This window comes from Mesoplodon mirus, assembly GCF_964341445.2.
Source record: "Mesoplodon mirus genome assembly, chromosome: 15".
NCBI classification, from domain to species: domain Eukaryota; kingdom Metazoa; phylum Chordata; class Mammalia; order Artiodactyla; family Ziphiidae; genus Mesoplodon; species Mesoplodon mirus.
Genome location: NC_138991.1, coordinates 51,858,269 through 51,869,961, shown reverse-complemented (window position 1 = coordinate 51,869,961; position 11,693 = coordinate 51,858,269). Strand labels below are relative to the sequence as shown.

The window sequence follows — 11,693 nt, the reverse complement described above, 5'->3', positions numbered from 1 at the left end:
TTTTTCTCTCACAGCTAGAATTCCACCTGAAGTTTTCAGTTGTAAGTCAGGACATTCCAAAACATGCTAGAATTCATCCACTTTTCCTCACCTCTACTTCTGCTAATAAAGTCTCAGCCACTGTCACCTCCTCCCTGGACAAAAGGAACTGGTCTCCATGCCTCCTCCACCTACTGCCTATGATCTTTTTGCCTCACAACAGCCAAAAAATTCTTTTTTTTTTTTAATGGAGATTTTTTCTTTATTGAGAAACTTAAGACTTGGGTACATCAAATAAAACCAGTTTCTGGCGGGGGGGGAATCAAAACTCACAATAGAAAAAAAAAAGTTAACACTGTTTGGGCCATATCAGAACCCAGAGAATATATTCTTTTAATTGATACAAAATGACCTATTAAATTTGCAATTTGTGGTTCTTGGTGTTGAGGTCCATAGGACAAGCTAGGACGTCTTCAAACCTTGAGCTGAATTCCATGAGGGTTTATTTGGCTTTTGAATCGGTTTGTCCTTGTCTAAGAGGTAGCAGCAGCAACAGCGCCCACCTTCTGGGCAGCTTCTTTCTTGGCATGATGAGCCTGCAGGACCGCCACAGCTTCATCCACCTTGGAGCGGAGAGACTCGGGGGACTCCAGCATGTGCAGCAGCTCCGAGTTGTCAATCTCCAGCAGTATCCCCGTAATCTTCCCAGCCAGGTTTGAGTGCATCGTCTGGATGAGCGGGAACAAACGTTCACCCAGCATCTGTTTCTGTTCCTGCGGGGGTGCTGCAGCCAGCATGGAGGCGGTCAGCGGCTTCTGCCCCTGCACGTGGACCACAGGCTGGGGTGCCTGCAGGGGCTGGATGGCGGGGTGAGGGCTGCGGACACTGGAGGCGTACTTGTAAGGTGCAACAGCCCGAGGAGCAGCGGCAGCAACAGCGGCATGAGGCGCTAGGCTCTGCACAGCTGTGGGAACACCAGTTGGAGCCAGATGGCGAAGAGCTGGACGAGGCCCAGACTGGCGTATAGCACTTGGCATTCCTTGGAAGCCTTGAGGTCTCCCACCTTGCTGCCAGCGTGGATTAGGCCTCATCTGTGCTAACTGGTTAGGTGTGTAATATGGAGGTCTTCCCTGAGCCTGTGGAACTGCTGGCACAAAGTAGCCCCCAGCTGCAGGCTGGGCCTGATTTAAGATGGCATTGGAGGGGAGCGCTCTCATCCCGGCCACCCGCTGCATATACTGGTTGGTCAGGTGAGCCTTTCTCTCTTCTTTTCTCTGGGCCAGGGCGACATACAGTGGCTTGGAGCCCACGATGCGTCTGTTCATCTCCGTGACTGCTTTGGTTGCCTCTTCAGGGGATGAGAAGCAGACAAAGCCAAACCCTTTGCTTCTCCCATCCTCCAGCATCACCTTAGCACTGGTGATTGATCCAAAAGGAGAAAACTCTTTCCTTAACTTCTCATCATCAATGGTGTCATCCAAGTTCTTAATGTAGAGGTTCACCCCCTGATACCGACTAATTCTCTCCTGTTTCAGTTGTTCAAATTTTTGCTTTAACTCGGCCTGCCGTTCCACTTTCTTCTGTGCACGGCCGACGAAAATGACTTTCCCACTGATTTCTTTTCCATTCATCTCCTCCACGGCCTTATTGGCATCCTCGTGTTTTTCGTAACTCACAAAGCCAAAGCCTTTGGATTTCCCATTGGGATCTCTCATCACCTTGACACTTAGAGTCTTACCAAACTGGCTGAATAGCTCTTTCAGACTCTCATCATCCATCTCTTCCCCGAAGTTTTTGATATAAACATTGGTAAATTCCTTAGCTTTGGCTCCAAACTCAGCTTCCCGCTCTTTTCGAGACTTGAATCTGCCCACAAACACTTTGCGGTCATTGAGGAGCATGCCATTCATCTTCTCGATGGCCTTGTCGGCAGCCTCCTGGGTCTCGAAGTGGACAAAGGCATAACACTTAGAGCCGTTCTCATCACACACCACCTTGCAGGACAGAATGTTTCCAAAAGCAGAAAAAGTATCATAAAGTGCCTTGCTATCTATAGATTTGTCCAGGTTCTTGATGAAGACATTTCCCACGCCAGATTTTCTCAAAGAGGGGTCCCTCTGAGACCACATGATTCGGATTGGCTTTCCCTTAATCACATCAAAGTTCATGGTATCCAAGGCCCGCTCAGCGTCAGCCGGCTGCTGGAAGTTGACGTAGGCATAACCCAGGGAGCGGCGGGTGATTATGTCGCGGCAGACCCGGATGGACAGCACAGGCCCCACAGGACTGAACTTTTCGTACAGCATGGCCTCGGTGACGTCCGAGTGCAGGTCACCCACGTACAGGGAGGCCATGGGGTAGCTGCTGGCCGCAGCGTTCATCTCCCCAGCCCCCAGTACCCCGAGCCCCGCCAGGAGGACTTCTTAGGGGGGGCCACACAGGACAAAAGGGGCTCCGCTCCGAGCCGCGGCCCACAGGTGGCAGTGAAGCTCAGAGAAGCTGGAGTCGGCTCCGAGGGCCGGAGAGGAGTGCGGGGACGGCTCGGACGAGACTGCCCAACCACAGACAAAAGGCTCTCAAAAACAATATGGCCCTCCCTGGGAGTTCGTTAATTTTCAGCTGTCCTGGTCTGGAAGCTCCCAATTTCAAAAAATGAAAACAGGGACTGTCCTCCAAATTACAAAAATTCTTCCCGAGGCAACCCAGTGGTGCCCACGGCGGCCTCCGGAACGTGCGTTTCTCTATAAATATAGGCCTCGGGCTCCCGGCGGTTTAAGATTACAGCAACCCGCGGAAGAGGGAAACCAAATATTTGTCGGTGCCGACTCGGCAAGCCCCGCGCAGCCGGAATGCGCAACCGCCTCCCACGCCGGGCCGGCGAAGGGCAGCGCGGACACGTGGAGCGCGGAGGCCGGTGCGCGGGGGGCGCGGGCGGCGGGCACGGGGCTGCCACACGGCGCGGCCGAGCGGCAGGCTGAGGCGCGTGGACGCGGGCGCGCGAGCGGCTCACCACCGGACCGACGGACGGGGACCGACGAACGCCCAGGTGCGGCGGCGGCGGCGGCGACGGCGACGGCGACGGCGGCGTCGGGCAGGAAGCGTGCAAAAGTGACTTCCCCGAGGGTTCTCCGAGGAGGATTCGCTCTTTTTTTTCCCTTTCTTTCTTTTTTTAAGGTTTTAAAGTGTTTTCGGGTTTTTTTTTTTTTTTTTTTTTTTTATCTTTTTCTTTTTTTCCCTTCAGGCTGCTAGGCCTGAAAGCGGCGGAGGCTGCGGCGACCCGGGGCAGAGACCAAAAAATTCTTTTTGAAAAATGCCAATCAGTACATGGGAATATAAAATAGAGCTGCCATTGTGGAAAATAGTTCGGCTGTTCTTCAAAACATTAAACATAGAATTTCCATACGACCCAGCAATTCCACTCCTAGGTAGATATCCCAAAGAACTGAAAACAGGTGTTCAAACAAAACCTTTTACAAAATGTTCATAGTAGCACCATTCACAAAGTATGGAAACAACCCAAATGTCCATTCACTAATGACTGCATCAACAAAACGTGGTCTATCCATACAATGGAATATCATTCAACCCTGAAAAGGAATAAAGTTCTGATACTTGCTACAACATGAATGAACCTTGAAAACATGATGCTGAGTGAAATTAGCCAGACACGAAAGGTCACATATTGTGTGATTCCATTTATATGAAACATCCAGAATAGGTAAGTGTATAGAGACAGAAAGCAGATCAGTGGTTAGCAGGACTCGGGGAGGGGTTAGTGGGAGTGACTACTTAATATCTACAGCTTTCTTTGGGGGTGATGCAAATGTTTTGGAACTAGAGATGGTAGTTACACAGCATTGTGAATTTACTAAATGTCACTGAATAGTGCACTTTAAAATTAATTAGTTAATTTTATGTTAGGCAGATTTTACCTGTATTTACAAAAAATGCAAATCAGCATATGTCACCTGATTACAACTCTCCAGCGGCTTCCCCTGAGAATTAGAGTCAAATGCAAGCTTCTTCCCTTCAGGTGAGTTTCCAGGATCTGGTTCCTACCTACCTCACACTCTCAGCTCTTGTCTTCCCCCTCTTTGCCCACAACATCCAGCTACAGTAGCACCTATCAGGCCCATCTCCTTCCTGCCCCAGGGCCTTTGTTCTTACTCTTCCCCTGCCTGTAAAGTTCTCCCCTAATCTGCAAGGTTTTCCCCTCCAGACAATTGCCTTAAACGTTGCCCCTTTGTGGACAGCCTCTTGCATTTCATCTCTGTTGACCTCATTATCCTGCTTTATTTTCCTATTAGCTCTTCCCATTATCTGAAATTATTGTATTAACATGTATTTTTTAAATTAAGGTGAAATCCACATAACATAAAACTAATCATTTTAAGTGTATAACATTGGCATTTGGTATTTTCACAGTATTGTGCAACCACTACCTCTATCTAGTTCCAAAACATTTTCATCACCCCAAAAGGAAACCCCATACCCATTAAGCAGTCACTCCCATCCCCCACCCCACCCCAGCCCATGCCTCTAACGATCTGCTCTCTCTCTCTATGGATTTACCTATTCTGGATGTTTCATATAAATGGAATCATACAATAAGTGGCCTTTTGTGCCTGGCTTCTTTCACTGAGCATAAAGTTTTCAAAGTTCATCCATGTTGTAGCAAGTATCAGAATTTCATTCCTTTTTAAAAAAAATTTGTATTGGGGTAGAGTTGATTTACAATGTTGTGTTTATTTCAGGTGTACAGCAAAGTGAATCTGTTATACATATACCTATATCCACTCTTTTTTAGATTCTTTTCCCATATAGGCCATTACAGAGTACTGAGTAGAGTTCCCTGTGCTATACAGTAGGTCCTTATTAGTTATCTATTTTATATATAATAGTGTATATATGTCAATCCCAATCTCCCAATTTATCCCTTCCCCCCCTTACCCCCTGGTAAACATAAGTTTGTTTTCTACAACTATGACTCTATTTCTGTTTTGCAGATAAGTTCATTTGTACCCTTTTTTTAGATTCCACATATAAGCGATATCATATGATATTTGTCTTTCTCTGTCTGACTGACTTCACTCAGTGTGACAATCTCTATATCCATCCATGTTGCTGCAAATGGCATTATCTCATTGTTTTTCATGGCTGAGTAATAGTCCATTGTATATATGTACCACATCTTCTTTATCCATTCATCTGTTGATGGACATTGAGGTTGCTTCCATGTCCTGGCTTTTGTAAATAGTGCTGCTATGAACATTGGGATACATGTATCTTTTTGAATTATTGTTTTCTCCAGATATACGCCTGGGAGTGAAATTGCTGGATCATATGGTAGTTCTATTTTTAGTTTTTTAAGGAACCTCCATACTGTTCTCCCTAGTGGCGGCACCAATTTACATTCCCACCAAAAGCGTAAGAGGGTTCCCCTTCATTCCTTTTTATAATTGAGTGATATTCCATGTGTGGATAGACCACATTTGGTTCATCCACTCATCTTCTGATGGACATTTGAGCTATTGTGGGCTATTGTGAACAGTGCTGCTGTTGGACATTTGTGTACCATTTGTTTGAGTGTCTGTTTTCAATTATTTGGGGAGTGGAATTGCTGGGTCCTATGGTAATTCAACATTCAACTTGCTAAGGAACCCAACTGTTGTCCACAGAGGCTGAACCATTTTCCTACATTTTTAATGTCTCACTGCCTAGAGTCCAAGCCTGATTCACAGTGGGGGTCTCAGCATCTAGAAGACTGACTGGCACATAGTAGGTCCTCATTTTGTTCTAAAATGAATAATAATACTAGAGTGGCTCTCTGGCTTTTATAGGTAGGAGAAAACAGTCGTCTTCAGTTCAAAGCAACAGCTCTTTAATGAGGAGCCCTTCCCTACATCAGTGTCCCTCCAGTCTAACTCCAGCTTAGGCAAAGTTCTCTCCCAGGACTTCTTGAAAATAGCTCAGTTTACTGAAGGAAATCTGGTTTATAGGAACATGTTTTGGGAAAACTGCAACTGTCTCAGAGTATTCAGGAGAGAAGCTTGGCAAGGATATGGGTGCATCCTACGAAAGAATGGCCACTGCTACCCTCGCCTAACTCCACGGTCCCCACCCCAATTTTCCATCACCATCCACCTACCCTGGGCAGAGGGAAAGGATAACCTTCTCCATTCCAGGCTCAAAGCCATGCAATCAAGTATGTCACCAAGATAATACTCACCCTTGGGATATTAGTCGCTGGGTGGATGAGAACAGACTTAATGACTCCAGGACTGGAATTAGAGCCCAAGTTAGTAAGTGCTTTGTGACTGTGGTGAGGGAACAGATCACTTAGCCCAGTTCTATTAAAATATGTAGTAAATTATATCAGCTGGTAATGGCTCCAGTATGGCAACTTTAGCAAAAACGAAGAGACAGATATTTTACAATTGGAGGTTCGTTCTGCCTCTCTTTTTTTCTGCATACCTCCCTCCTCTGCCTACACACAATGTGTATATACATTGTATGCACACACAAATACCCAGACACACACACATTTACTGGAGCCCCATGATGCTTTACTCTTCAGAGAGGCCATGGAAAGAACATGGATATTTTAAAGTCAAACAAACAGAATTGTGTTAGCATCCCGTCTTTTCCACTAATCAGCTGTGTGACCCCATGCAGCTTACTTTACCTCTCTGAACCTCTATTTCTTTACTTTTAAAACAGGAATCTCAGTAATACTTACGCCAATCACCGTGATGGGTGTGACAAGTATCAGGTGCATACCTGCAGTTTGTAGGGTGAGTAAACCTCCTTTTTCATCCCAAGAAGGCTGGAAGTCAGTGGGAGGAAGGGGCTGAGGGCTCAGGACGCCGGGACATTTTTCAGAGTCGTGGCAGCCACGTCCTGGGAAAGTCATCTCGAAAAGAAGGCCGGTTGGAGGTGTTTGGTGATAATTTAAAATCACAAAGAACAACATGTAACCCAGTAATCTTTGAAATACCCATTAGTCCAAACCCTTAAGGAAAAAGCAAAGAGAGCCACAACATCATTCAGCACTAGATTTCAGACTGACATGCCTTAATCCAGCTTTTAAATTTTTAATTATGTTAATCTAATTTTAGACAATAATGAGGTTGTGGTGCACAGCATTTATTTCCATTTCAGGTTGTCTCCTTTCCTTCTCAATCACCCACTGTCTCCAACAGTGCTGGGTGCTAGAGCCATCCAGCTTCCTCTTCCTCGGAACGCTGGCAATCGCTTCCCACTGTGCATCTGCCTGGCTGCTCAAAGCACGGTCTGCCCACCGCAGCGGCAGCATCGCCTGGGAGCATATTAGAAATGCACGATCTCGGGCCCTGCCCCAAATCAGAATCTGCACTTTCAAAAGATCCGTCAGGTTGTTCTTGGGTCCATCAAACCGTGAAGTACTGCATTTGAGGACTCTCTAGACACCAGGTGATCTTTCTAAACATGGCTGGTCCGTCGAGCCATGGGCCACCATGGGCTGCAAACCTAGCCAAAGCCAACTCCTCATGCTTCCTGGGTTCCTGTAGTTATTCTTGTCTTATTTCAGTTGGGCTTGGAGGTATATGTCCTTTGGCAACACAATATTTGTTCTTTCCCTGTTGTCAGCCACAGGTAAAGGGGCCCTTGTAAGAATAAGCTTAGCGTACTTTTATTTGGTGTTGACCATGTCAGCTCTTGTTCTCAATGGTTTATTGATAATAGCTCATGTAATCCTTGCAGCATCCCGGGGAAGTGATTGCCACTATTATCCCCATTTCACGGATGAGGAAACTGAGCCTAATGAATGTAAGTGACTTTCCCAAGATCACAATTAGTCAGGTTGGCACCCAAGAGTCTGAGTCCAGACCCTGAACCTTTATCAGTGTGTGCTCTGGGGGGACCTCAACCCAAGTGAGACTCTGACTCCTTCACTCAGCAGATATTTCCCGAGCGTAATGGGAAAATGCCAGGCATGTGCAAGGCACTGGGTGTAGGATTGCAAAGACAGAGATTTCACCTTGGGGAGCTTAGTCTAGTGAGAAAGAAGGACATTAACCAGATAATTACACACACACACACACATGCACAAGTATGCATATGTGTACTTTCAGATGGGGAGGGTGTTAGATAGAAGAGGTACGCCTGGCATGGGTATGGGTGGGCCCCCCTAGGAGAAGATCTTTGAGTTCAAGGCTCACCGAAAAACTACCCAACAATGGGGCATGAACAGTCCAGAAAGAAAAAGCATGTGCCCTTAGGAAGGGATACCTAGGATGTGAGAGTACAGGAAGCAAAGGGGATGAGGTTGTCCAATGCAAGGAAAGAGAGAGACAGGTCCAACTGGGAGGGCCTCAGAAATCCTTATTCATGGCTCCCTTATCTCCACACAGTCCCTTTCAGTGCTCTGGGATTTCTCCCTCTCCTGCCTCACCAACCCCTGTCCCCTTGCCCCTACTCCAAGCTTTCCCCTCCCCTTCCTTCTCTTTCATGCTCTAGCCCTGTTCTGTGTCAGCACAGATTTGCGGCTGTAGTCATCAGGTCAGGGTTTGTTGCATGTGGCAGAAGCTCAGCTCCAACCGGCTTAAACCTAAATGGTCTAGCTTCTGGAACAGCTGTATCCAGGTGCTCTACAATGGCATTGGGAATTCCCTCTCTTCATCTTTGGACTCTGACTTCTTGGGTTGGCTTCATCTCCAAATTTTGATGGCCCCCTGCAGCTCTGGACCTCGACATCCCATTGGCTTGTTACCAGCCAAGAGGACCTAAGTCTCAGTGGCCCAGCTTGGTTGATGTGCCTGCCCCTGAACCAATCAGTCTAGCCAGAAAGTGCTAACGCTTTAGTTTGCCAAGCCAGGGGACCACCCATGGAGCCCGAGGTTCCTTAAGGCTCTTAAGAAAGAATTCGAATAGTGGATATTTCAGGCATGATGAGCATGTGGGAGGGGGCTAGAGGAAAGAGAACCATGTATGGCTTCTGGGTGTCCTCATCCTTGACACAGTTCCTAATAGCAGGGGTGACTGAATCATTCCTTCTTATAGGAATTTACTTCAATTATAAAATGCCATTGGTTATTTTAAAAATATTGTATTAAAAGTAGACTTTTACCGTAGAACACATGATGGCTTTAGAAATGTCAGCATGGTAAGGACAGCATCTTAAAATCAACAAGATGGTATCTAGTGCTCTAGTAAGCATGAGGTTTGGGGCGAGGCACTGAGAAAACCCTAAGTAATAAATTCTCATCTCATTTTCCCAGAATTGCCACGTTCTGCTTCCTCACCCCCAGCAAGGTTGCTTATGACAACTGATAAGGCTACATTCATTATCTACTGAGGATAAAATTCTGTATCTTAGTGGAGGAGAGAAGAAGGAGACTGACAGAAACAGGGTGGACAGAGACAGATAAATGGAGAGAGCAAGAGATAAAAACTAAACACATCAAGAGTGGGCTTACATGACAGTTTGGGGAAATGCCCCAAGCACAAGTGTAAAGTTAATCATGATTCATTTGTAAGTGGGTATGGTTCTTGGGCCAGAGGACAGAAAGCACTTTGATCTGGAATCTTCTTAGGAACTGTGGACTGTTCCTATGCCTGGAAGGGGAGAGAAAGAGGCGGGTCAGAGATGAGAAAGGCAGGTCTTCTTGGAGCTTCTTCCTCTTTCCCAAGACAGTGCAGGCAAACAGCCTTCACCTCCAGGAGGAACTGCCATGGCCCAGGCACAAGGCATCTGCAACCAATGCACACACATCCACCCCTGTACTGTTGTTGATAAGACGTTTACAAATTCAGGGAGAGAAAAATGTGGTCATTTATACTGCCATGTTGTAAAGCTTGACATTAGTGGAGCTATTAGTCCATGAATCACAGAAGGAGGTAAAACTTCAAATGGATATAAATGTCCATTAATAGTGGAAAAGTTAAGTAAATTACACTTCATCCATAGCATGGAATAATATGAAGCCATTCTAAAAATGAGCTAGACCTCTACTGAGTGCCACAAAAAGGTCTCCAAGAAATACTAAGTTAAAATAAAAAAGCAAATTACAGAACAATACATATAGTATTATTCCATTCATTTATGCTAGGAAAAAAAATAGCTGTGTATGTAAATGCACAGATAAAGGATTTGTACCAAGCAATACTAGTGATTATCTCCTGGGGGGAATTGAGCATAGTAAGATTGAGATTTCCATAATTTCTTTATCCATTTATATTCTTTAAACATTTTCTACCATTGGGCTCTTTTTCAAAGAAAAACTATATATATATGGTTTATATAAAACTAAATATTTATATTTATTATATATAAATATTTATATTTATTTATATAAAACTAAATATATACACATATATTATACATATACCTACTATGTGAGAAATAACATTGTACTTACCATGTGAGAAATAACAATGAAAGTTAGTGATTTGGGGAAACAAAAAAAGTTACCTAGCTTACTTACCTCCAGGCTCATTAATATCCCCTGCCTCCCACCCTCCACCACCAGAACTACTGATATGCTGCCTCTGGCTGCCCTGGCCACTGTGCTTCTCCTGCCCAGGCTGGAATACTCTCTATCCCATCATGCTCTACCATTCTGTTCTATCTACAGGGTTGTGCTCATGTAAATGCATTTTGTTCAAAAACATGTAGAATCCAGAGATGGTACTATAACCACAATTGCCACAGTGCATCCATCAGGATAGTCGTGGGTATGCTGCAGTAACAAATGAGCCCTAAATTTCAGTGCCTCAGAACAGCAGGGGTTTATTTCTTGCTCATATTTCATGTCAGCTCTCATCACAGGTCAGATCGGACTCTGCGTCAAGTTGTCTTCAATTCCAGGGTCAAAGTTTAGTCTCTGGAGCAGCCTCTGGGATGTTGCTGGTCTCCTGTCAAAGGCAAAATGAGATCAGCGTGAACCACACAATGGCTCTTAAAACTTCTTCCTTGGAAGAGAAGAGGCCCGTGTCACTTCTGCTCTTATTTCGCTGACTCAAACAAATCACATGGCCAAGACCAAGACCAAAGTGTCAGAGAAGTGTGATCCTCCTGGGGCAGGGAGGTATGATGGGGAAGAGGCAGCAGATACCTTTCAACAGTAATACGGCCCCTCGTGCATGGTTTTCAAAGACTTGAACCACAGCAAATATTCCTGGGGTGCCTGCTATGTGCTAAGTACTGTACCACATGGAGGGGTATGAAGACAATTCATAATGATAAAAACTAGAGATTTTTATGCCTTATGACACCAGATACTATGCTAAATATTGTATCTGGTGAGTAGGTTGCATGGGTGAGTAGGCTTCAGTGAGAACAAAGGCTCAGGTGAACGGTTTAGGGAAGCAGATCTCTGGGGGAAAAGCATTGCAGGCAAAGGGAACAGCTGGAGCAAAGGCCTGGAGGTGGAGGCGTGACTGATGTATTCCGTGGACATCAAGGACACCAGAGAGGAGCAGGGGACGAGGTCACAGTGGTGATAGGTGCCAGATCACGATCATGTAGGGCCTCGTAGCCCCTACATGTAGAAACCTTGGCTTTTGCTCTGAGTGCTGAGGGTACCACGGGAGGGTTCTGAGCAGAGGAGGGACATGATCAGAGGTAGGTTCTAACAGGGTGGCTCCAACCTCTGGTTGAGAAGATATTGGGTGGGGGGTGATTGGAACCAGGGAGACCATTAGGAAGCCAGAGCAGGAATCCAGGTGGGGGA

The 11,693-nt window shown here is 45.8% G+C and overlaps 1 protein-coding gene across 1 annotated transcript; it reads right to left on the bottom strand.

Moving 5' to 3' along the window:
* Positions 1-358: 358 nt before the first annotated feature.
* On the bottom strand, positions 359-2,601 carry LOC309817160 (polyadenylate-binding protein 4-like). Its single transcript, XM_082645214.1, has one exon. It carries the CDS (start codon positions 2,358-2,360, stop codon positions 513-515), a length of 1,848 nt encoding a protein of 615 aa, XP_082501340.1. The 5' UTR covers positions 2,361-2,601; the 3' UTR covers positions 359-512.
* Positions 2,602-11,693: the final 9,092 nt, after the last annotated feature.